Source organism: Saimiri boliviensis, chromosome 10 (assembly GCF_048565385.1).
Source record: "Saimiri boliviensis isolate mSaiBol1 chromosome 10, mSaiBol1.pri, whole genome shotgun sequence".
NCBI lineage: Eukaryota > Metazoa > Chordata > Mammalia > Primates > Cebidae > Saimiri > Saimiri boliviensis.
In genome coordinates, this window is record NC_133458.1 from 109206709 (window position 1) to 109232196 (window position 25488).

General features: G+C 37.0%; 1 protein-coding gene across 2 annotated transcripts in view; it reads right to left on the reverse strand.

Annotated features, from left to right (window-relative positions):
- The window catches only part of ABCA13 (ATP binding cassette subfamily A member 13), a 427963-nt gene that overhangs the window by 228611 nt on the left and 173864 nt on the right, over positions 1-25488 (reverse strand). For both annotated transcript variants that reach the window (XM_074379707.1, XM_074379706.1), the window contains 4 exons: positions 11263-11377; positions 7056-7385; positions 5146-5215; positions 2720-2851 (listed from right to left, as the gene is read on the reverse strand). In XM_074379707.1, coding sequence (XP_074235808.1) covers positions 2720-2851; positions 5146-5215; positions 7056-7385; positions 11263-11377 — 647 coding nt within the window. The remainder of the gene's footprint in view (positions 1-2719; positions 2852-5145; positions 5216-7055; positions 7386-11262; positions 11378-25488) is intronic.

Sequence of the window (25488 nt, forward strand, 5' to 3'; positions counted from 1 at the left end):
AAACATGTAAATTGCCAACTCTTAACTATTTTTGGCTTTTGAAATAAAAGAATCAGAATTTCATGATAAATTCAAAAATATTTATTGATATTTATTCAGCTTTATGTCTTTATATTTTTAAATATGTGTTATAAATATGTTCAAGCTTTGATTTTTTAAAAAAGTTCTGTAATAGACTCTGATCTTTCTTCCTAACTAGCCAGTAGCTAAAATTAGTGTTATAATCACAAAGAGAAAATGTAAAAACCGACCACTCTAAATTCACTAAACGAAATGTTGAAATGAGTGTTTGCCATTCAAACGTGGATTGAGGTCTTCCTACATTTGCTTCCTTTTGCAGGGTGTAGAATCTAATCTAGCTCAATGTAGCTCCAATAACTCATTAGAGGTCACAGAACACTTTGTATGGCCTGATGAAAACATGCAGACATTCCCTAGAAAAGGCACGTCCATGTGAACTTGAGGGAGACTTGCAAAGTAAAATCACCAGATCTTTCTCCCCAGTTGGATGTGACAGGGTAAGCACTGATTCTGAAATAGCTCAAGTTTAACATATTGGGTAGAAGTTAACCATGAGCAGTATGTGAGACTACAGGATTGCAGTGTGAGTGTATGAAGATAGTGGATTGTTGGTTTAACCTTCACCTAATGGGAAGGCAGGGAATTAGGAATCTGAAGAAATGGAAGGACAGGAGGAAATGAAAGAAGGAACAGGAGTGATGGTTCCCCTAGTCGAATATACGAAAGTTCCAAATGTGGCATGGTTCAGCATGGTTCCAATGGCCAAGGTACTTCCAAAAGATTACCAAATCTAGCATTTGAATCTCCTCGTTTCCTGAAGAAAACAATTTTTTTTTTAAAATTTCCTTTGAGCCTCAAATTGAACTCATTGAACTTTTAGAAAAAATCTCTTCTTAAAAGCCACCAGCTTGGTCAATCATCCCCTGACCCACAGGAGAGGGAATGATTCAATACTGTCCCACTGGTGGGGACATTCTCACCATCACTGTTTTTCTGAGCTCAGTTACCTTTCTACATGAGTGTACCTCCAATTCCCTTTTCTTCCCTTCAAATATGACCGAGAAAGTGAGCCCTCTGCACACCTGACATCCATCTCAAGGCTTAGTCTCTTTTTTCAGTTTAGAATTCCACAGTGGGATTTGGAGGGAAAGTATCACCTGAATACGATGTTCATTTGCTTTACTATAATGCAGAAAAATATTGCCCCAGGAGCCTCCTGCCTCAGTTGCTGATGGTTGAGGGAGAAATCAGATCATTTTGGGTCCTGGGACATATTTTATCTTCATCTCAACATTGCAGAGAGTAGACTTTTTTTGCTGGTCTTTGTAATGTAAATTGACATAACAAAAGTATTTTGTGACATTACTTTCTTAATTTTGCTTCTTTTCAATAGTCAACTGCTTCTCATCCAGTTTCCTTGAAACCTTGGCCTTCTCATTTTTTCATCTCTTATTTCTTAGAATCTTATTTCTTAAATTTTGTTTTCTTAAATTTTATTCAAAGTACCAAGATGATGCAGTCTGTTTTTCCTAAATAAACCACATTTCCAATTTATGTTCTCTATCTCTTGAGGGCCATATATTCCTACTTTTATGTAAAATAATCTTTTCAGCGACTCATATTATTTTTATGTTTACCCATCCTAAATTATGCATGAGCTCTCCAAGTGTGGAATGTGTTTTTACAAACAGAATGAACTGTGTTTGTTTTCCTTCTATCCCTCCATTTTCATTTGTATAAGATTAGAAACTCTCTGTTCCATTTTTAATTTTAATTTAGTTTGATGCCATTTGCTTTGAAAAGCATAGAACCAGAGTCACAAGTAATTTCAGCAAGAAAATACACCACCATCAAAGTGTTACCTCTAAAAAATAAAATAATTGTATAAAATAAATTAATTTTTAAAAAATTAAATTAATTTTTAAAAATTTGCTGTTTTAGGCCTGAACCAAAAAGGTAAAGGTACGCATGCCTCTTTTCCTCCCAACATAGCTGGGAAAACCCATCACCATTTTTGGCCTTTTTCTGCCATTGATACACTTGTCCTCCAGACCTCTGGGGCGTGCTTGCCACACCAGAGTAGTGTGCCCTATTTGGGAAACCCCGTATCTGTGACAACACTGAAAGCCCTGTGGTTGGAGGTGGTCCGCCACTCCCAGCCCACCCTGTCCAGCTGCCTTTGGGCTCTGCCTGCTTTTCCCCAGGTCCCGCCACCCACTGACTTGCTGCTGGCTGAGCGCTTGGCCCCTGCACCCCCACTAGGAGTGACTTTCTGCCCAAGGCACTCTGAGCACTCCCACCTCACCTGATCTCTTTGTTGTCTAGGAGCCTGCAGCACCATGGACCCCCAGACTCTCTCATCCTCACGCCTCATGCCTGCCTTCCTCAAACACTCTATCCGGGAAACCAGGATCTTTTCTGTGTAGCCTGAAGCCCACTTGTTGGAAGCTGGTTGGTGGGCTTGGTGGGTTTTCATGCTAATTTCATCCTGGCTAACCCCTCACTTGGCCTTTGGCATTTCACTTGGGAAACAAAAGCATCATATTTTTTCTCAAGAATGTATAGCTACTTTTAAAACATAACCTAAGACTTCCCTTTCTGACTCTTCCTTAAAGAATAAGTGATTAAGATTTATGCATATTAATTCAAACTGTTTTAAAAAATTATTTTGTTATCTTATAAAGTAGAAAATTCTTACCAGGAATCAAGTTGCTCACGTACCATCCACACAAAAAATAAAGGCTTGAATCAAACAGAATCATCCAGCAAACCCAGCCAAATGTCATGCCCCCTTGTTCTGGAGCCTGGTACATATTATTCCACTGAATCCCTAGCAGGAAGAAAAAGGTCAGAGTTAGAACTGCACAAACTCTTTTATGGTAGATTTTGTCACAATAAGTTTATTACTTCTGGAAGCTCAAGTGAAGTTGAATACAGCTAAAACATAAAGAAGGTCAATATCATTGGCCGTAACTCTTCAAATAAAATGTTAACTTGTGCAATCTTACATCTGTTTCCATGATATCAAGTGGGGTGACTGTTAAGTACATTTTAATATCTAATACTTTTAAAAGTTTTTTTTTTAATTTTATTTTACTTTAGGTTCTGGGGTACATGTGCAGGTCATGCAGGGTTGTTGCATAGGTGCATACTATATCCAGCATTTCTCCCTATGTTACCCCTCCCCACCCTCCCCACCCCACACTGTCCCTCCCTTAGCCTCCCCCAACTGCCCCCAGTGTGTGATGCTCCTCTCCCTGAGTCCATGCGTTCTCATTGTTCAACATCCGCCTAGGAGTGAGAACATGCGGTACTTGGTTTTCTCTTCTTGTGTCAGTTTGCTGAGAATGATGGTTTCCAGATTCATCCAAGTCCCTACAAACGACACAAACTCATCTTTTTTATGGCTGTGTAGTATTCCATGGTGTATATGTGCCACGTTTTATTGGTCCAGTCTATCATTGATGAGTATTTGGGTTGTTTAAAAAGTTTTGAAGGTCACCTTACTTATATCTCATTTTATTGACCCAACTAGGAAGGACTTTATATTTAAAGAACATAAGCATTTGGAAAAATAAAATTTTTAAGTACCCTTGAGAACCCAAAATTCTAAACTGTGTAACTCTGTGCTTTTGAAAAAATATATAAATAGAAAATATAATAACTGGGATGGGAAAGAATTAGTATTTTTATGTAATACGTTTGTGATTTACTTCTGGATTAACATATAATTTAAGAAAAATATTCCCCTTTCTAAATTTCCCTATGGTACTAGGCTACAGCTCAATAAAGTATATGTTTTAATCATTGTGTACTTGGAATTTAGACCAAAATATTCAAATGGTCTCACAGTGACCATTTCTTGTTTCTATCTTCTTGATTCAATTTATTCTAAAGATTAGTTAGAAGAAATCATTGAGGATTACTCATCTGTAAAAGAACATTTTTATATGTCTTATTGAAAAACTCTAAGGACTGAAAGACCAGTACAAATTAACTCATACAACAATAGCTAATATAACAATACTCCAGCTAAGACAACAATAGCTGGAGTCAAATTTTACTTATAGAATGTGTTTTACTACTGTTTACAAAACATACCCCCCAAAACTATACAAATATCTAAGTAATACATATCTGTTGTGGTTTAGAATTTTAGTTGTCAAATTATCAATATAAGCAAAAAATGCTACCAGTGGATTTTTAGAAAATCATTTTAGGATGTATTGGTAGGAGATAATTGTACTCTGTTTTATGCTGATTAGACCTATTTCTGGATCCTGACTTCCAGGAATGATCTAGTGAATCTAGGAGTAAAGATGAGAGCCAACAAATATGTGGATGGTTGTCATGTGAAAGTGATCATTAGAAAGGAGGCACTAGAAAACATGGGTAGAAGATCCAAGAAGACAGATCCTGAGTCAACAATCATCTAACACGGCGTGTCCCAACCTGACAGCTGAGCTTGTTTTCCTGCAACTACACAGTCCCATCTGGGCGTGACAGGAGACAGTGACAGATCATCAGGCATTAAATTCTCATAAGGAACACATGACCTAGATCCTTTGCATGCACAGTTCACATAGGGTTTGGGCTCCTGTGAGAATCTAATTGCCCCCGCTGACCTGACAGGAGGCGGTGCTCAGGCGATAACATGAGCAATGAAGAGTGGCTGTAAATACAGAGGAAGCTTCTCTCCCTCACCTGCTGCTCACCTCCTGCTGTGCAGTTCAGTTCTCAACAGGCGATGGACTGCTCCATGGCCCAGGGGTTGGGGACCCCTGGTCTAACAGATGGATGCATTTGCATACCTTGTACTTGGAAGGTTTAGACAGTCACTCACCTGACCAGACATCAGGGGTGGTATAAGGAAGACCCAAGCATTGGCTGGGTGGCTGACCTGGATAGCATCTGAAGCAAGGGGTGCCATGATTATTCTTGATTGTTCTCAAAACTGGGGGCACAGGATGGTGGGAGGTGTTTACAAGAGCAAAAACAACCGATTTCATTCTGAATGCTGTACTTGACAATGAAGACTTCCAGCTGGATCACTTGCAATATAACTATTAAGTTTCAAAAAGGTGATTCACTGAGAGTCACTTTTTACACATGACTTTGTCTTACCTGTCTCTTGTCCTTCCAGGAATGTAATAAAAAATACTCCTTGCCCAAAGGCGGTTGTGGAGAGAAGGCACTGCACACAGATTCGTGGAGTGAAGAGAAAAACTGCATGTTAGTGTTCGATATGAACCACAGATAATCCACAACACTTAAAGAGAGAAGCTGTGACGACTTCTCATTTTGATGACACCCAGCCATCGCTTCAGGCAGACATTTAAATATTTTAACCTGAAAAACTTAGAATGTCAGTCCACTCTGAAAAGCATGATAACAAGCTAGTTTTTAATGCTAAAAGGAATTATTTCTGTTCACTGAGATGCTTGAAGTGTCATAAACCCAATGCATCATACACAGAAATGTGTAACACAAAACAGTGAAAAATGGAATAGAGCAATTTCCTATTTTTATTATTAAGTGAATGCCCCGGAGTACACTGCAGGTTGACTGATGGAATACAAACACTATTCTACACTAGCAAGAACGCGTATTGAAGAAAAATGTTATTTTATATCAGTGGAGAGGTCTTATGTTAGAACAAAACCCCACTGAAATAAAAAATCTTATATCAAACAATACAATGTACCAGAGTTAGATTTTTTTTTTACTTGCTAGAAAACATTTTAATATATAAAAAGAAAATCAAATTCTGCATGCATAGAGCCCACACATATAAGGACTGAAGTAAAACCAAAAATAACAGCATTTGAAAATTAGGTCAGATCATGAATGACTCCTTTTCTATGTGTAAGGAAAATATGGGGAAGGACCCCAAATGGTCCCACTGTGTTAATTATTCTGAAAACACCTAATTAACACTAAGTTAAAATTATCGGTTATGAGTTTGTACAAATGTGGCATAAGCTAATCAAAACCAATGAACACATGTCAATAGATAAAACACTGATGGAATATAACCACTTTTTTCATTACGCATGTATATTTGTGTTGTGTGTATATGGCTAGTAGAAACCAGAAAGCTCTAAATTATTTTTTAAAGTTGAAGAAAAATCACTTGGCTTTCATAAAATATTTTACTCTTGGCCCTCAATGAGCGAGAAGGTGTTCTGCTCCCAGTAAGTGAATGAAGTACTGGACTTGTCATGAAGCCTGAGCTGGACTAAAGGGCTTTCAAGGGCCTTTAAATACCTCTGAGCATCCCTGTGTTCTACATCTCCTTGACACCTCCCCAAAGTCTCGAAGAGAAAATGAATCTGTCATCTCTCGCAGCAGACTGCAATTTTAGGAAGTCACTTGACCTTTTAGGGAGAATAAAGTCTTGAGCACAGTGCAAGTGTTTACAGTGATGTCACTGGCTCTGTGAAAGCGACCGTTTCAATAGCGATGTGTTCACCCTCACTTTGAGTTCCTACTATGTGTCAGGCACTGTGCTTGCCGGCAACTGTCACAAAAGAATGAATACATTTGTATGTTCTACATATTTGATGTTACAGACCTGAAAGTGTTATCAGACGTTTTTAAAAGGTACATTTTAAATGGATGAGTGACTCTGACATTGCTAACAGAGATTTTTCCACTTAATGTGATTTAATTCATAATACTTCAAAAATGCTTATTTTTTACTTCTAAAATAGCTTTAGAAATCTATTTCCTTCTGTGCAGGAAGGAAAGAGAAAATAAAGTTATATGCTTTCTTAAGGATGCTGCTTATTTTCCAGAGTCTGCAGAAAGTCTCCATTACATAAAAACTGGACATTCTTAAGGTGCTGCTGTCCAGCAGAAACACTGCAATTTCAATGGTTTGCATTTGAGGGTAAGATTTTAAAAGGCAGTTATCAGAAAGCCCATGTAGATACGATCATGACAAATTGAAAAGGTGAAGGTGGTGGGTTTTGTTTTGTTAGATAGATGACAGTTTTGTTTCATTTTGTATTTTGACAAAACAACTTACTTACCAGAAATGTCTGAATGACAAAACTTAATTGGTTATGTAGAACCAATAGTACTATGTAGGGCAGAAAGCTGATCATGTACACCAGGCTGGTGCAAAGGGCCGCTGTATTAGCTTGGCTGAAAAATGCACTCAAAAGGTAGCTCAGCATGACGACTGACACCCCAAAATCCCAGAGAAAGAGGAAAATAATAAAGCCATTGCTGCGTGCGAAGATGCCACTTGTTTTCAGAATGATGGCCAGAGCAGTACTGCTTATGGTCAACACAGCCATGTTCTCCAGGAACCAGGCCAGGAAATAGATCACTGGATGCACTCCCATCATCCGCATGTACTATCAAAAGGAAAGAAAACTCAGCGTTATCACAGCATGCATACTTGAGGAAGAGCAGATCAGATGGCAGGAGAAAGAAAGTGGACCAGCGGGAAGATAAATCTGCTTGCTTGCAAATTCAGCCCTGTGAAGGGCCCTGGGAAGGACAGTTCCTCCTAAAGCTTGATATTTGATTTTCATGAGCACTTGTATCCTGGAACTTAAAATTAAATTTAATTTTTAAAAAGAGCCATTTATGACAAACCCATAGCTAATAGCATACTGAATGGACAAAATCTGGAAGCATTCCCCTTTAAAAATGGCACAGAACAAGGATGCTCTCTCTCATCTCTCCTATTCAACATTATATTGGAAGTTACGGCCAGGACAATCAAGCAAGAGAAAGAAATAAAGGGTATTCAAATAGGAAGAGAGGAAGTCAAATTGTCTCTGTTTGCAGATGACATAATCGTGTATCTAGAAAATCCCATCATCTCAGCCCAAAAGGTCCTTAAGTTAATAAGCAACTCCAGTAAAGTCTCAGGATACAAAATCAATGTGTAAAAATCACAAGCATTCCTGTACACCAATAGGAAACAAGCAGAGAGCCAAATCATGAATGAACGCCCATTCACAATTGCCATGGAGAGAATTAAGTGCCTAGGAATAAAGCTAACAAGCTCCTATGACTTCCACTATAGGAGAACTATAAACCACTGCTCAAGGAAATAAGATAGGACACAAAAAAATAGAAAAACATTCCATGCTCATGGATAGGAAGAATCAATATCATGAAAATGGCCATACTGCTCTAAGTAATTTATAGATTCAATGCTATTCCCATTAAACTACCACTGGTATTCTTCACAGAATTAGACAAACTAGACCCCTTCCTTACACCTTATACAAAAATTAGCCCAAGATGAATTAAAGACTTAAATGTATTTTTTGTTTCAATTTTATTTAGTTATTCTCTCATTTTTGTTATTTCTTTTCTTCTGCTGGGTTTGGATTTCTATTGGTCTTGTTTCTCCAGTTCCATGAGGTATAACCCTAGGTTGTCTATATTTGTGCTCTTTCAGAGTTTCTGATGTAGGCATTTAATGTTATGAACTTTCCTTTTAGCATCACTTTTGCTGTATCCCAAAGGTTTTGATAGGTTGTATTACTATTATCATTCAGTTCAGTTAATTTCCATCTTGATTTCCTTATTGACCCATTCAGGAGCAGGTTATTTAATTTCCATGTATTTGCATGGTTTTGAGGGTTCCTTTGGTAGTTGATTTTCAATTTTACTCCACTATGGTATAGTGGAGTATAGTCTGAGCCATCTATGACAAACCCACAGCCAACATTATAGTGAACAGAGAAAAGTTGAAAGCATTTCCTCTGAGAACTGGAACAAGACAAGGATGCCCACTTTCACCACTTCTATTCAACATAGTACTGAAAGTCCTAGCCAGAGCAATCAGGCAAGAGAAAGAAATAAATGGTATACAAATCAGTACAGAGGAAGTCAAATTGTTGCTGTTTGTTGACGATACAATCATAGACCTAGAAACCCTAAAGACTACTCCAAAAAGCTCCTAGAAATGACAAATAAATTTCAGGATGCAAAATTAATGTAAACAAATCAGTAGCTCTGCTACACACCAACAGCATACAAGCTGAGAATCAAATCAAGAACTCAGACCCTTTCACAATAGCTACAAAAGATAAAAGAAAATACTTAAGAATATACCTAAACAAGGAGGTGAAAGATCTGTACAAGGAAAACTACAAAACACTGCTAAAAGAAATACAAACAAATGGAAATACATTCCATGCTCATGGATAGCTAGAATCAATATTGTGAAAATGACCACACTGCCAAACGCAATCTGCAATTCAATGCAATTCCCATCAAAATACCAGCATTATTCTTCACAGAACTAGGAAAAACAATCCTAAAATTCATATGGAACCAAAAAATAACCCACATAGTCAAAGCAAGACTAAGCAAAAAGAACAAATCTGGAAGCATCACATTATCCAACTTCAAACTATACTATAAGAACTTAGTCATCAAAACAGCATGGTGCTGGTATAAAAATAGGTACATAGACCAATCAAACTGAATAAAGAACCCAGAAATAAACTCAAATACTTACAACCAACTGAGCTTCAACAAAGCAAACAAAAACGTAAAGTGGCAAAAGGTCACCCTATTCAACAAATTGTGTTAGAATAATTGGCAGCCTACATGTAGAATGAAACTGGATCTTCATCTCTCATCTTATACAAAAATCAGCTCAAGGTGGATCAAAGACTTAAATCGAAGTCTTTGGTCTAATGAAACCATAAATCTAAAGAAACCATAAAGAGTCTAGAAAAATCACATGAGAAAAACCCTTCTAGACATTGGCTTAGGCAAAGACTTCATGACCAAGAACCCAAAAGCAAATGCAATAAAAGCAAAGATAAATAGATGGGACTTAATTAAACTAAATGGCTTCTGCACATCAAAAGAAAGAATCAGCAGAGTAAACAGACAACCAACAGAGTGGGAGAAAATCTTCACAATCTATATATCCAGCAAAGGACTAATATCCAGGATCTACAAAGAACTCAAATAAATCAGCAAGAAAAACTAAACAATCCCATCAAAAAGTTGGCTAAGGACATGAGTAGACAATTCTCAAAAGAAGATATACAAATGGCCAACAAACATATGAAAAATGCTCATTATCACTAATTATCAGGGAAATGCAAATCAAAACCACAATGTGATACCACTCTACTCTTGCAAGAATGAGCATAATCAAAACATCAAAAAATAATCGATGTTGGCATGGATGTGGTGAAAAAGAAAAACTTTTACGCTGTTGGTGGGAATGTAAGCTAGTGCAACCATTATGGAAAACAGTGTGGAGATTCCTTAAAGAACTAAAAGTAAATCTGCTGTTTGAACCAGCAATCTCACTCTTGGATATCTACCCAGAGAAGAGTAAGTTATTGTATGAAAAAGATACTCGCACACATTTGTTTATAGCAGCACAATTCACAATTATAAAAATATGGAACCAACCTAGATGCCCATCAATCAATGAGTGGATTAAAAAAATGTATATATACACACACCATGGAAAACTACTCATCCATAAAAAAAAAGAATGAAATAATAGCATTCATAACAATTTGGATGGAATTTGGAGACCATTATTCTAAGTGAAGTAACTCAGAAATGCAAAAACCGAACATCATATGTTCTCACTCACATGTGGGAGCTAAGCTATGAGACACAAAGGCATAAGAGTCATTCATTGAACTTTGAGGACTCATGGTAAAGGATGGGGGGTGGTGACAGATAAAAGGCTATACATTGGGTGCAAGGAACACTGCTAGGGTGATGGGTGCGCCAAAATCTCAGAAATCACTACTGAAGAACTTATTTATGTAACCGAACACCACCTGTTCCCGAAAAACTCAATGAAAATTAAAAAAAAAAATTAAGTTATTATAGTTCAAAGTTTCATAACAGTATTACAACAAAAATTGCAAGGCCTTTACATAAAAAATTCTAAGCATAAATTAAGATGGGAAATCTGTTGCTATGTTTTTCTGGGTTATTTAAAAGTTGCTGAATGAGGAACATTGATTTGTTCTTGCAATCTCATATGGCTATTCTTTGGTTTTCTTTCATGTCAATGGAAAATATCTGTTAGACTCTGGCATGGCTTCAGACTTCAACATAAAATCATCTTTCTGAGACAAGGGCTCAGCCATTTTGTACACCAGAACCCCAGCAGAGGAGAGGGAAGTAAAACAGAGAGGCTGAGGTTAGTTATGGGACAAGATCCGTTTCCAAAGTCCCCAGTCTCCCTGTTTTTGCCTCCCAGCAAGGTTTGAGAATATTTACCTCTTCTATCTGGAGCTCCTGCTCATACACCAACTTTCTGACCATACTGGCCACAGACACCATCCATGTCAGCATCATTATCAGTGGAAAAAAGAAACCAACGTTGTTCAGGAATCTGTAAGGGCATAATTCAGTCAGCATCCAGAGGCAAGCAAAATGACTCTACTGATTTTTTACATTTTTCTTCCAAGTTACAAAGCACTTTCAGGAGTGATGCCTCCTTTGGTCATTTCTACATGCCTGTGACTTAGGTAGGACAGCCATGATTGGTGTGCTTATTTTGTAGGTGTGCAAACTCATGAAAGAACCCACGAAGGAGATACAACTGGTTCAAGGTCTCTCAGATAGCCACAGCCCAGCCCCAATACTCTCTGACACCTGCCATAGGCAGAGCAGGTTGGAGCAAAACAGGTAATTAATCCATACCTACCATTTCTCCCACTTAATAGGGACCATTATCTATGTTCAATTATTGATATTAACTGATCATAGATTATCATCTATAACATATGTGAAAATTGGCAAATGAAAATCTTCCTTTCTATTTTTACAACAGTCATATTTCAACCTACTCTAACTGGGCTCTATTTCGAATACACATTTGAAATGACTCTTATCTAGGGCATCAGTGAGTTACGCCTCAAAATCCAATGAGAATTATTCCAGTCATTTTCCTTCTTGAGTTCTCAGACATGTTTGATGACACTGGCCATTCCCTCCTTCTCTCTTTTCTCTTAGCTTCCAGAACAACTCCCAGCTTTGCACCCACAGCTTGGCAACGTCTCCTTTACCTGCCTTTAAATGTAGGCATTCTCACCTCAAGCTGGACACTCTGTCTTCCCACCACATACTCTCTGAGCTCTAAATCCACATAATAATGACGTATTCAGCATTGAGGCCAAACATGCAAGCCATGTTACTGGGCTGATGATACGTGAATGAGCCAAAGAGAATAAAGTTCCTGCCATTAAAGATCTTTCATTCTAGTGTGTCAGCCAGGTGAAAAGGGACACAAAATAACTCAATAAACACAGATTGCTATGTTCTGTCCCTGCCAAAACTCATGTTGAAATTTAATTGCCCATGTAAAGGTACTGAGGGGCAATGCAGCCTTTAAGAGGTGTTTGGGTTATGGGGGCTCTACTGTCATGAATGATTAACATAGTTCTCATGAGACTAGGTGAGTTCCCAGGGTACTGGATTAGTTCTTGAGAGAGCTGGCTGTTATGAAGCAGGGTTGTCTCTCAGGTATGAAGCGCACAGCCCCCTTCCCCTTACACTTTCCACCATGAGTTGAAGTAGCAAGAAGCCCTCAACGGAAGCCAACCAAACAGGCTGCCTGATCTTGGACCTCCCACCAGAATTATGAGCCAAATAGGCCTGTCTTCTTTACAAACTATCCAGTCTCAGGTATTCCACAACAGCAACACAGAAAGGACCAAAACAGAGACGCATAATGTCAGATAGTGATAAATGCTGTGGGGAAAAAAGAACCAGCTTCACCCAAAGTGAGAAGGAATGCTATTTCGGACAGGGTGATCAGCTGAGCTGACAGCGGAAAAACATATTTGAGCAGAAAGCAGATGAAGTAAGAAAATGAGTCATACAGGTATCCAAAAGAAGAATCCTCCAGGCAAAGGAAAAGAAAGGGCAAGGGCCAGAGGTGGGAGCAAGCAGAGCACGGGTCAGGAGCAGCCAAGGCCTTCACGGAACAGCAGCAGACGGGGTCAGAGCATAAGCAGGGGCTAGATCACGCAAGAAGCTTTCATGTCAGGGTAAGTTCTATATTTTACTTAGTGAACAAGAAGGTACACTGAAAAGACTTTAAAAGGAGGAGAGAGAGAAACAGAGCGGTGACATAGTCAGGTAGACACCGTTTTTAAAAAGATCACTAAATGTCACGTAGACAATGGGCTACAGGTGGGGAAGCCTGTGAAGAGAGGGGTCAGAAGGCTACAGCAGACTCAGCAGTCGAGATGAGAAACAAGGGCTCCCCACAAAGACAGTGGCCCTGGAGACAGGGAAATGACCAGATTGGACATTTGCCCTGATGCAGTAGCATCTCAGAGGCTCTCCAGAACTTCTTCATAGCATTAACAACAGCATGCAACACGTTCAAGACTTAATGTCTGCCTCTCATACCAGAATCTAAGCTCCTTAAGGAAGACCTCCCACTGCATCTCCTTGGCCTGGCAAGGGCCTGCCTCATAATGGAAGCCAAATACTTATTAATAAATACATGAATGTGTAACAGAGAAAAGGAAATTATTTGTTTTTATTCACTTTTCTGCTTTAGACAACTTTTACAAGCTGTCAACTTGGCGAGTCATATTTGAAAGTTAAATATGGGCTGGGCGTGGTGGCTCATGCTTGTAATACCAGCACTTTGGGAAGCTGAGGCGGGTAGATCACCTGAGATCAGTAGTTCAAGACCAGCCTGGCCAATACATGGGAAAACCCCATCTCTACTAAAAATACAAAAATTAGCCAGGCTTGGTGGTGGGCAACTGTAATCCCAACTACTCAGGAGGTTGAGGCAGGAGAATCACTTGAACCCAGGAGGCAGAGGTTGCAATGAGCCATGACTGAACTAATGTGTTCCAGCCTGGGCGACAGAGCAAGACTCTCTGAAAAAGAAAGAAAGAAGAAAGAAAGAAAGAAGGAAAGAAAGAAAGAAAGGAAGGAAGGAAGGAAGGAAGGAAGGAAGGAGGGAAGGGAAGGAAGGAAGGAAAGAAGTTAAATATGGTTAACTTGTATGGGCAGAGTCTTTTGGATTTCCAGTTTTGTGTCTGGGTTTTTTTAAAAGCATTATTTTTGTAGTGCGCAGAGCAGGTAGAAGTCTATGAACAGGAAGTGTCATAAACTCTATCTACGTGTCTATCCAACAAACGCCATTTGTTTTCTCAGAGTAACATAGTTTACCACAGAGAGGAAGCTTGGATCATCTGTAAAGTTAAAGACAACTAATACTGAGTTTATTAAGAGGGTTGAAAAAGTTTGTCTATTTGTTCACCTATTTCCCTTTTTTTACTTAATGGCAGTGAAATCAGTAACTACTGAACTCTATTCTTGCAGCCATTTGAATCTCACAAAAGAGCCCATAAGCATCATGCAGAAGCATTATCTAAGACTGTTTTTTAAGCTGTTGCTTCAGAAGTCACCTTAGGTCAGACTTCTGTACCATGTGTGTGTCCTGTTGATCCCTTGAAGCTTTGTAAAAAAGAAAGTGATGAGAGGCTTGGAGTTCGATCAACCTAACTCTGAAAATCTTGGAGCACCTACCTCAGATACAAGAGAATACCCAGACACTCTGCACAGACATGTCAGACTGAAGTCATTTGGTAGAAATAGAATAGAATAACAAATTGGAGATGACAGATTACAAGACATGGCTATGTAACTCAGACTATTTCTTATATGCACCTGAAAACTGGTCTAAAATCAAAAAGAGAAGAAAAAAAGACATAAATTCAAATTTGTATAAATGCTTAGAAGAGACACGAAGCATTTGAAAATGGTGCTAAGTTCGGCTGGGCATGGTGGCTCAGGCCTGTAATCCAAGCACTTTGGAGGCCAAGGTGGGCGTATCACCTGAGGTTGGGAGTTCAAGACCAGCCTGACCAACATGGTAAAACCCTGTCTTTAAAAAAATAATTAAAAAAACATCAAGTTCATGTGAGAGTCACACAGAAATGTAAATAGGAGATATTTCAGTAGCAAATCCCCGCCCTCTGCAGATCTCAGAATGCACCATCGAAAGTACACTTCTTAGTTGGATACAGTGGCTCACACTTGTAATCCCAACACTTTGGGAGGTTGAAGCAGGCAAATCACTTGAGCCCAAAAGTTTGAGACAAGCCTGGGAAACATAGTAACATGGTTAAACCCCGTCTGTTCAAAAAAATTCAAAAGTTACCCAGATGTGGTGGCACATGCCTGTAGTCCCAGCTACTTGGGAGGTTGAGATGGGAGGATCACTGGAGCCAGAAAATTGAGGCTGCAGTGAGCTCTAGTTGTGCCACTGCACTCCAACCTGGGTAACAGAACAAGACCCGGTCTCCAAAAAGAAAAAAAAAAGAAAACACTTCTTAAAAGCAAGCAGCACACTCTGAGAGGCAAAATACATACAACAGATTGTGTTAGGTGGATGTCAAGTTACATGTTAAATTGGATAGCCTTGTCACTGCATTGATCTCATTACTCATTATTGGTCTGTTCAGGCTTTGTATTTCTTAATTGCTCAATCGTCATAGGTTATATGTGTCTGAGAATTTGTTCATTTCTTCTAGATTTTTTAATTCATTGGTGTGTGTGTAATTATTCATAATAGTGTCTACTGATCCTTTGTATTTCTGTGGTATGTTATAATGTCTTCTTTTTTGTTTCCAATTTTATTTGAGTCTTCACTCTTTTTTTCTTAACCTAGCTAAAAATTTACTGAATTTGTTTATCTTTTTTTGAAAAACACTTCTTTGAAACTATTAACAGAGTAAAGAGACAACCTACAGAATGGGAGAAAATATTGACAAACTGCATCCAACATATGTCTAATATCCACAGTCTGTAAGGAACCTAAACAATTCAACAAACAAATACCCCAAAGAAGGCAGGCAAAAGACAGGAGCAGGCACTTCTCAAAAGAAGACATACAAGCAGCCAAAAAACATAAAAAAAAAAAATGCTCCCCATCACAAATCATCAGAGAGAGGCAAATCAACACCACAATGAGATACCATCTTATACCAGTCAGAATGGCTATTATTAAAAGGTCAAGAACAACAGATACTGGCCAGGCTGTGGAGAAAAGGGAATGTTTTTACACTGTTGATGGGAATGTAAATGAGTTCAGCCGCTGTATAAAGTAGTTTGGAGATTTCTCAAATAACTTAAAACAGAACTACCATTCAAATCCCCAATCCCATTACTGGGTATAGATCCAAAAGAAAATAAATTGTTCAACCAAAAAGACACAGGCACTCACATGTTCAAAACCGCTATTTACAATAGCAAAGACATGGAATTAACCTAGATGCCCACCAGCAGTGGATTGGATAAAGAAAAGGTGGTACATATACATCACGGAGTACTATGCAGCCATGAAAAAATAATGATTTCATGTCCTTTGTAGCAACATGGATGCAGCTGGAGGTCATTATCTTAAGTGAATTAACATAGTAACAGAAAACCAAATACTGCATGTTCTCAATTATAAGTGGGAGCTAAACACTGGGTACTCATGGACAAAATAGTAACAATAAACACTGGGGACTAGTAGAAGGGGGAGAAAAGAAGGGGACAAGGATTGAAAAACTAACTATTGGGTACTACGTTCACTACCTGGGTGACAGGATCAACTGCATCTCACACGCCTCAGCATCACACAACATACCCATGTAACAAACCTGCACATGTGCCCCCTGAATCTAACATTAAAATTATATTTTAAAAATCTGGAAAATATATTTAATATCCATCAATTAGAGGCTTCACCAAATAAAACATCATGCAATCTATATTCACATAATGAAATATATTTGCATAGAAAAAAAGAATGAGGCCAATATGGCCTAAGATACAGAACTCTCCACTAGATACCATTAAGTAAAACAAGTAAGTACAGAAAAGATCCATAGTGAGCTGATGTTTGTGTTTAGTGTGTATTGAATGAATGTTGAATAAATCATATAAAACGGTACTTACACACAGAATACTCCTGGAGGATGCACCAAAAAAGCATTCTTACTTATTGTCCTAGAGAGAGGAAACTGGCTCACAATCAGGGATGGGAGATTTATTTTTAACTCTACCTTTATGTATTGATTAAATATTTTACAAGTATTCAGAAAAAATGTATTTACAAATTTTCACTGTCTTTTAAGAAAACTTTTTTTTTTTTTTTTGAGACAGAGTCTCACTCTGTAGCCCTGGCCGGTGCAGTGGTGCAATTTCGGGTCACTGCAACATCCACTTCCTGGGTTCAAGTGATTCTCCTGCCTCAGCCTACTGAGTAGCTGGGACTACAGGTGCATATCACCACATCTGGCTAATTTTTTGTATTTTTAGTAGAGACTGGGTTTCACCACTTTGGCCAGGCTGGTCTCAAACTCCTGACCTCTGATCTGCCCGCCTCGGACTCCCAAGTGCTGAGATTATAGGTATGAGCCACCGCTCCTGGCCCAAGAAAACAATTCTTATAAAGAATTTCCTGAAGTCGTTTATGGCAATATAAAACCAAAAGAAAAACAAAACAATAAAAATATCAGCTTTTTGTTTTGTTCACCTTTTTTATTTGCTTTAGTCTCCATTTTATTTATTTCTGCTCTAATGTAAAGTCTTTCATCAAAAAGAAAAGCCCAGGACCTGAGGGCTTCACTGCTGAATAACACCAAACATTTAAAGAACTAATACCAATTCTACTCCAACTATTGAAAACATTGAAGAGGAAAGAGTACATTCAAACTCATTCTATGAATCTAGGATTACCCTGATACTAAAACAAGACAAGGCCTCAATGATGGAAAAAAAAAAAAAAAAGAAAAAAAGAAAACTACAGGCTTATATTTCTTAAGAATATAAAGGGAAATATACTCAACAAAACATTAACAAACCAAATACACAACACATTTAAAAGATTGTTAATCATTATCAAATGAGATTCATCCCAGGAATGTTAAGTATGGTTCAACATATGCAAATCAACAAACGTGGTATATCACCTTAATAAAATCAAGAACAAAAATCTTATGATCATTTCTGTAGATACTAAAAGAGAATCTACTCAATAATATTCAACATTTTTCATGACAAAAACTCTCAAAAAACTAGGTATACCAGAAATACATTTCAAAAAAATAAAGAACAAATATAACAAATCCACAGCTAATACCATACAGCATGGGGAAAAATTAAAAGCCTTTTTTCCAAGATCTGGAATGAGACAGCTTTCACCACTTTTATTTAACAGAATGCTGGAAGTCCTATCTAGAGCAATAAAGCAAGACTAATAAGTAAAGGATATCCAAATTAGAAAGAAGTCAAATTTTCTTTTTTTGCAGATAAAATGATTTTATAGTTGGAGAAACACCTAAAGACTTCACCAAACACCTGCTAGAATTGATAGACTAATTCAGTAAAGTTTCAGGGCATGAAATCAACATACAAAATTCAGTAGCATTTCTATACATTAACACCAGTGATCTGAAAAAGAAATCAAGAAAGCAATCCCATTTACAATACCTACCAAAATAAAAAAAAATCAGGTATTTCATTTAACCACAGAAGTCAAATATCTCTACAAAGAAAACTATGTAATATTGATGTGAGAAGTTAAAGAGGACATAAAAATAAAAAGATATCCTATGCTTATTGATTTAAAAATTAATATTGTTGAAATATCTGTACTAACCAAAGCAATCTGCAGAGGTAATGCAATCCTTATTAAAATACCAATGACATTCCTCACAGAAACAGAAAAAAATCCTAAAACTTATATGGAACCACAAAAGACCCAGAATGACCAAAGCAATCTTGAGAAAAATAAAAAAAAAAAATTTAAAAAATGAAACTGGAGGCATCCCACTATTTCACTTCAAAATTTAATACAAAATCATAATAATCAAAGCAGCATAGTACTGGGATAAAAACAGGCACATAAACCAATAGAACAGAATAAAGAACACAGATATAAACCCACACATTTGTAGTCAATTCATTTTCAACGAAGTTTCCAAGTTCATAAATTGGGAAAAGGACTATCTCTTCAACAAATGGTGCTGGGAAAACTGGATAACCACATGCAGAGGACTGAAACTAGATCCTTATCTCTCACTATATACAAAAATGAGTTCAAAATGGATTAAAGGGCTTACATGTAAAACTTGAAACAATAAAACTACTAGAAGAAAATATCAGAGAACTGCTTCAGGACACTGATTCTGGAAAAAGACATTTGGGTTAAGACCTCAAAAGCACAGACAACAAAAGCAAAAATAGACAAATGAGATTCCATCAAACTAAAAAGCTTCTGCAAAGGAAGCAATCAGCAAAGTGTAAGGATAACCTATAGAATGGGAGAAAATAGTTTCAAACTATCCATCTGACAAGAGATTAATAGCTAGAACATACAAGAAACAAAGAAATAGGATAGCAAGAAACCCAAATAATCCAATTAAAACATAGGCAAAAGATCTGAATCAATATTTCTCAAAAAAAAAAAAAAAGATGCACAAATGGCCAACAGTGGTACAAAAATATGCTGAACCTCATGAATCATCAAGATAATGCAAATCAAATCCACAATGAGATATCATCTTACCCCAGTTTAAAACACTATCAAAAAGAGAGAAAATAACAGACACTGGGGGCAATATGGAGAAAGAGAAAAGCCCATACTCTGTTAGGCGGGAATGTAAATTAGTAGAGACACTGCAGAGAAAGGTATGGAGTTTCCTCAAATAACTAAAAAATGTAACTACAATATGACCCAGCAATCCCAATACAGAGTATGTATCTCAAATAAAGAAAATCAGCATATCAAAGAGATATCTGCACTCCCATGTTTATTGCAAACTTATTGACAGTAGCTAAGATAAGGAATCAACCTAAGGGTTCATCAATGAATGAAAAGATAAAGAAATGTGGCATATATAAAAATTAGAATATCATTCAGCCATTAAAAAGAATAAAATCCTGTCATTTGGAGCAACATGAATGGAACTGGAGGACATTATGTTAAGTAAATGAGCCAGACACAGAAAAACAAATATATGTTCTCACTCATACATGGGAGCTAAAAATAATTGAACTTACTGAGGTAGAAAGTAGAGTGGTGAGTTACCCAGACACTGGGAAGGGTAGAGGGGAGGGGAAGATAATTAGAGGCTGGTTAGTGTGTACAAACAGAGAGAAGGGATAAATTCTAATATGCAATAGCACGCTAAGGGAACTGTAGTTAACAATAACTTTCATATTTCAAAATAGCTAGAAGACAGGCTTTGGAATATTCCTAAGCCAAAGAAATGATGGCAATCTCATTTACCATCATTGAAGTGATGGCAATCTCATTTACCCTGATTTGATCATTAAACACTGTAAGCATGTATGCAATTATCACAAATAACTCATGAATATGAATAACTATTGTGTATCAATAGAAAGGTAAATAAATACATAAATAAAGCAGTGTGAGAAGCCACACCTGCTCCTAGACCCTATTTCCAGGGAAACAGAAGACAGAGGGCCATGTGAGGAATCCACATGTTTTCAGGAAGCACTCTATCTTTGTGGCAATGGAAAAGTAAGCCTCTGAGCTGTGTGGTCATTAACGGCACCTGGTCCTCACCACCAACAGGATCCTCTTGCAGATACCTGGGCAGGAATATCCAATTTATTCCAGATGGGTAACAACCATGGTAACAAAAATTGAGCACAACATTTGTGCAAGAAATAAAAGGAGGTTGAGAGTTGCACGATTACTAACAAGTAAAAAAACCCATGCCAAAAAGTTGATGATATTGAATATGTGACAATAGTGAAATATTTTTATTATCAATTTAAACATATTTAAACAACTTAAACAAGGCAAGCTCCTCTATAAGAAGCACCACAGAATTGAGTTAATGAGATGATAAAGTAGCAGAAAGACAGGAAATGCGAATTGGAAGAACTTAGAAAAAATAGATGGAAAAAAGTAACCATAAGACAAAGGAGAATAAAATCGGAAGAAACACAGCCAAATTGATATTGCACAAAATACAGTAAGGAACATAGAAAATAGATGCAAGAAATGCAACTAAAGGAAACAGAAATAAAGAATTTTTAAAAACATAAAAATGTATTGATTAGAAACACAAGGAAAAGAAATGCAGGCAATTAAACTCCCTGAAAAAGAAAAACTAAATATTTCTAAATTTGCAAAGCTAGAATAATCAAGAATCTCAATTTTTAAAAATTCAAATCTATACATCCAAAGGACCTATCTTGTCATCATAGAAAATTGTCCTAGAACAACAATTAAACATACCCTAATAAAATTTATTGAATTTTCAAGCTACAGGCAGCTTGTCACAATTACAAAGTCATATAAAAGGGGGAAAATATCAGGGTGGCCTCGGATTTCTCCATAGTAACATTCAAGACCAAAGACAATAGAGCTACTATTTTTACAGGATACTTAAGGAAGGAATGAGCCAAGCTGTCTTTCAAATATAATTGCTACAAAGAGTTTTATGTACGTAAGAATTCAGGTAATATTATGAGAGCATCTTAAGGAAATTACTAGATGGCAAACTTCATCCTGCCAAATGATGACTGGTAATTTACAATGAAAGGGCTAATGGTAAGCAATGAATACATTTTCCCGTAAAAGCAAGGCTCAAACAAAAATAGGAATTAAGATTATAAAACAGATTGGAAATGCTACTATTCCCTGAAATGCAGAAGCGATATGAAAAACAAATGGAAGGATAAAGGGAAATGAGACAGAGAGGAAAAAAAAAGTGGTGTATGCCAAACTAAAGTACTATTTTTTTTTTTACTTAGAACATTCATTTTACCTTTAATTTGACATATTTTTATTAAATATCATTTCATGCATAATTATGAGGGAAAATATAAGCAAAATCGGTTCTTAAGGAATTCCTAGAATTTCTTTACATTCAGAATCCATTTCTTCCTAATCACTTTCTTTCTTTTTTTTATTGCATTTTAGGTTTTGGGGTACATGTGAAGAACATGCAATAGCAAAGACCTGGAACCAACCCAAATGCCCATCGATGATAGACTGGATAGGGAAAATGTGGTACATATACACCATGGAATATTACGCAGCCATCAGAAATGAGTTTGTGTCCTTTGTAGGGACATGGATGAACCTAAAATACTATTTTTAAAAATATTGGCAAACGTAGAATATTAGAATAAGTGTCTTTAACAGTACAAAAGATGACATTAAGTAAGATTAACAATACCAACTAAAATTGCATGATGGACAAAAGAAAGTATATGATGAAATAACAGAATGTATGTTAAGGTTTTACTGCTTGTGGTAAAAACAACAAGGGTTTATATTACTTACATAAAGTTGTAACTATAAGGTAACCACTAAGACAATAATAAAACATTATTAACTATTAGCTTAAAAGAAAAATTACAAGCATAAAAAATATGAGATAGAGGTAAGACATATATATTTATATTTGCATTTTATACTATCAAAGAATTAATGCCACCTATATAAGAAGCTATATAATGCATACAAGAGACCCACCTGAAACAAAATATTTCAGAAAAAAATGTAAATGAAAGGATGGGCAAAGGCATATCAAACAAATAGAAACATTAAAAGTCAAAGAGAAGAGGAAGAGGAAAAATAAGAGGAGGAGAAGGAGGAGGAGAAGGAAGATGAAGAAGAGGAGGAAGGAGTGAAGAAAAAGAGAAAAACAGCAGAGTTTACCATTTCGATATCATACCAGGTAAAGTTATGTCCACAAAGCATTAAAAGACCCAGAGCACAATTATTCATAGTCATGCACACAGTAACAAACCACCAAAATTCAAAAGCCAAACTCCACAGGAAAGAGAGAGAGAGAGACAACCAAGTGATGGGGGACTAGAATTACTATCCCAGTCTAAGACAGATCAAGAGGACATAAATTAAAGATAGAAAAATCCTAAAAAGCAAAATTAACGCAAATCAAATTCTCTGCCCTAAAATAGGGAATTAGAAATTATTTTTCAAGTGTCTATGAATTATTCACAAAAGTAGGTTACATACTACTTGATACCAAAACAGAAATAATAAGAATAATATTTTGACTGCAATTCAAAAATTAAGATTTAGCAACAGAATTTGGCAATTTAGTATATGTTGCAATTTTTGTATTTTGTCCATCTGATATGTAAAAACATGCTATCGCAGAGTAGATTTAATTTGTATGTTTCTTATTACAAGTATACTGCATAAACACAGTTTTTCATATGTTTAAAATTCTTCAGAATTTCCAAGCGGAAATTAAAGAAGTTTTATTCAAACAGCTCTTGGGTCAAAAAAAAAAAAATAGAAATCTGTACTGCACACATCTAGAAAACAATAAATTATTAGCTACATATGAAATCTATGGGACATAGATAGTGGTTGAAAGAAAAGTCATTACCTTAGGTACCTAATACTATATTTAACTACAAATATGTAAGAAAAATACTAAAAATAATGAATTAAACATTAGTCTCAAATTATAAAAGAATATATTGAAGATACATAAAAGTAAGGACGTAATAAAAGTAGAAATAAGTTAGAAGAGACAAAAGAGAGAATTGACAAGTCCAAATACAGTTATTTGGAAAAAATAGAAGTTAAATAAGAAAAGAAAGAAATAACTTGCACATCATGAATTTTAAAACTAAAGAAAAAGACAGCATGTTATAAAGGAGTAACCATATGAAGGGGGGAAATGTATGAGGATGAATAGGGAAAAGGGAGAGGAGAAGATGATTTCATTTTTTGACTTTAATTCCTATGTAGGATCTTAATAATTGGAAAAGGTTCATATTAAAGTTGAAGCATTATGTATTATGTATCACCAACAACAACTGCACTGAGTACCAAGTTCTGAAGAGTAGCTGATTCTCATCCCTTGGGGTCTCCATGAGAGCAGGGTGACAGCAGAGCAGATTTAAGTCATTCACAGTTTTCTTTTTTTTTTTTTTTTCCAGACAGAGCCTCACTGTGTTGCCCAGGCAGGAGTACAATGGCATAATCTGGGCTCAATGCAGCCTCAACCTCCTGGGCTCAAGCAATTCTCCCTTCTCAGCCTCCAAAGTAGCTGGAACCACAGAACACACCACGACACCCAGCTAATTCTGTTTGTTTTCTGTAAAGATGGGGTCTTGCTATGCTGTCCAGGCTGGTTTTCTTTTCTTAATACAGTCAAAACAATCCCTTCTCTCCAACCTTCCTTGAGGCAGGACTACATCTTTCCCTACTACATATGTCGTGCAATTACAGTGCATGACACACAGTGAGTGCTCCATAAATAGTTCCTAGATGAATATATAGCACAAAAATTTTCAGGCTAAATCTTGGCAAGATTTTCCGATTTCTCGTTGGCAAAACATGCATTACAAAGGCAAAGAATGCCGTTGGGACTCATCCCAAAACAAAACATAAACAAACAAATAAATGTAGCTTTAGAACAGGATATTAAGTGTGAATTGTTTTCACTACTTTCTTCAATCTTGATTATCACTTGTTTATAGAACTAAAAATTAAAAAGAAAGACACAAAGGTCAAGGATGTCTTACTGACCTAAGAAATAGAATTTTCCTCTTATCAGGAGAGCATGAATCAAACTAAGAATCTAGAATCTCTGTATGTTTTCCCTTCTCTGGAACCCAAACCAAAGAACTGTCTATAAATTTTACCATTAGGAAATTAAACTCTTACTTCTATAAGCCTTTCTGAAGAGATACTCGGATCTTCATAAACATCGTCAGCATGCTTTTTCTGCAGGTGGACCTCCTTTGTTCCCACTTTAATAAGCCTTGTTCATGGTATTTGATCTGCTACTTGCCTCTGTCAACACTATCAGTGAGTGCAGTGACAGAAAAGTGATGGCCGTGTTGGACCAAAGTCTTACTAGAGAAAGAATGACCATAAAAAATCAGCTGGGTTTTTTGTTTTGTTTTGTTTTGTTTTTTGTTTTTTTGCTTAGGATGTAGGACTTTGAGGCAAGTGCAGGGAAATGGCAAATTTCCAGCCGTCCCCTCTCACAGCAGCCTGGCCTCTGCCTGCCCTTATCCTGCCCCTCTCCACCAACCCTCATCACCACTACTGCCCAGAACCTGTCCTCACCAATCCTGGGGAGAAAGCACACAGCGGGGAGGCAGTTGCTGAAGAGAAGGACCAGAGCATTTGGCCTCTGCTTTCTCTCTCCCTTCATCCTCCCTTTCCTTTTGATGAAACCAGAGGCACAGACTGATGTAACCCCTGTCACTTGCTAGCTCTCTGTCTTCCACTGCCTTCCACAACACAGCCAGCTAGAGTCTGGCATGATTCGTGAATTGGAGGGAAGTGGAGGTCAGGGAAGGTGGAGCAAGTGGCATTTAAGACTCTAATGTTCCTGACTCAGCCACCACCAGAACCATGCATGCAAGTAAGTGCACTTCCCTAACCACAAACAAAGAGGAACACTGGCTTTCATTCATTTTATTGTTTCTGGTTTTTGTAAC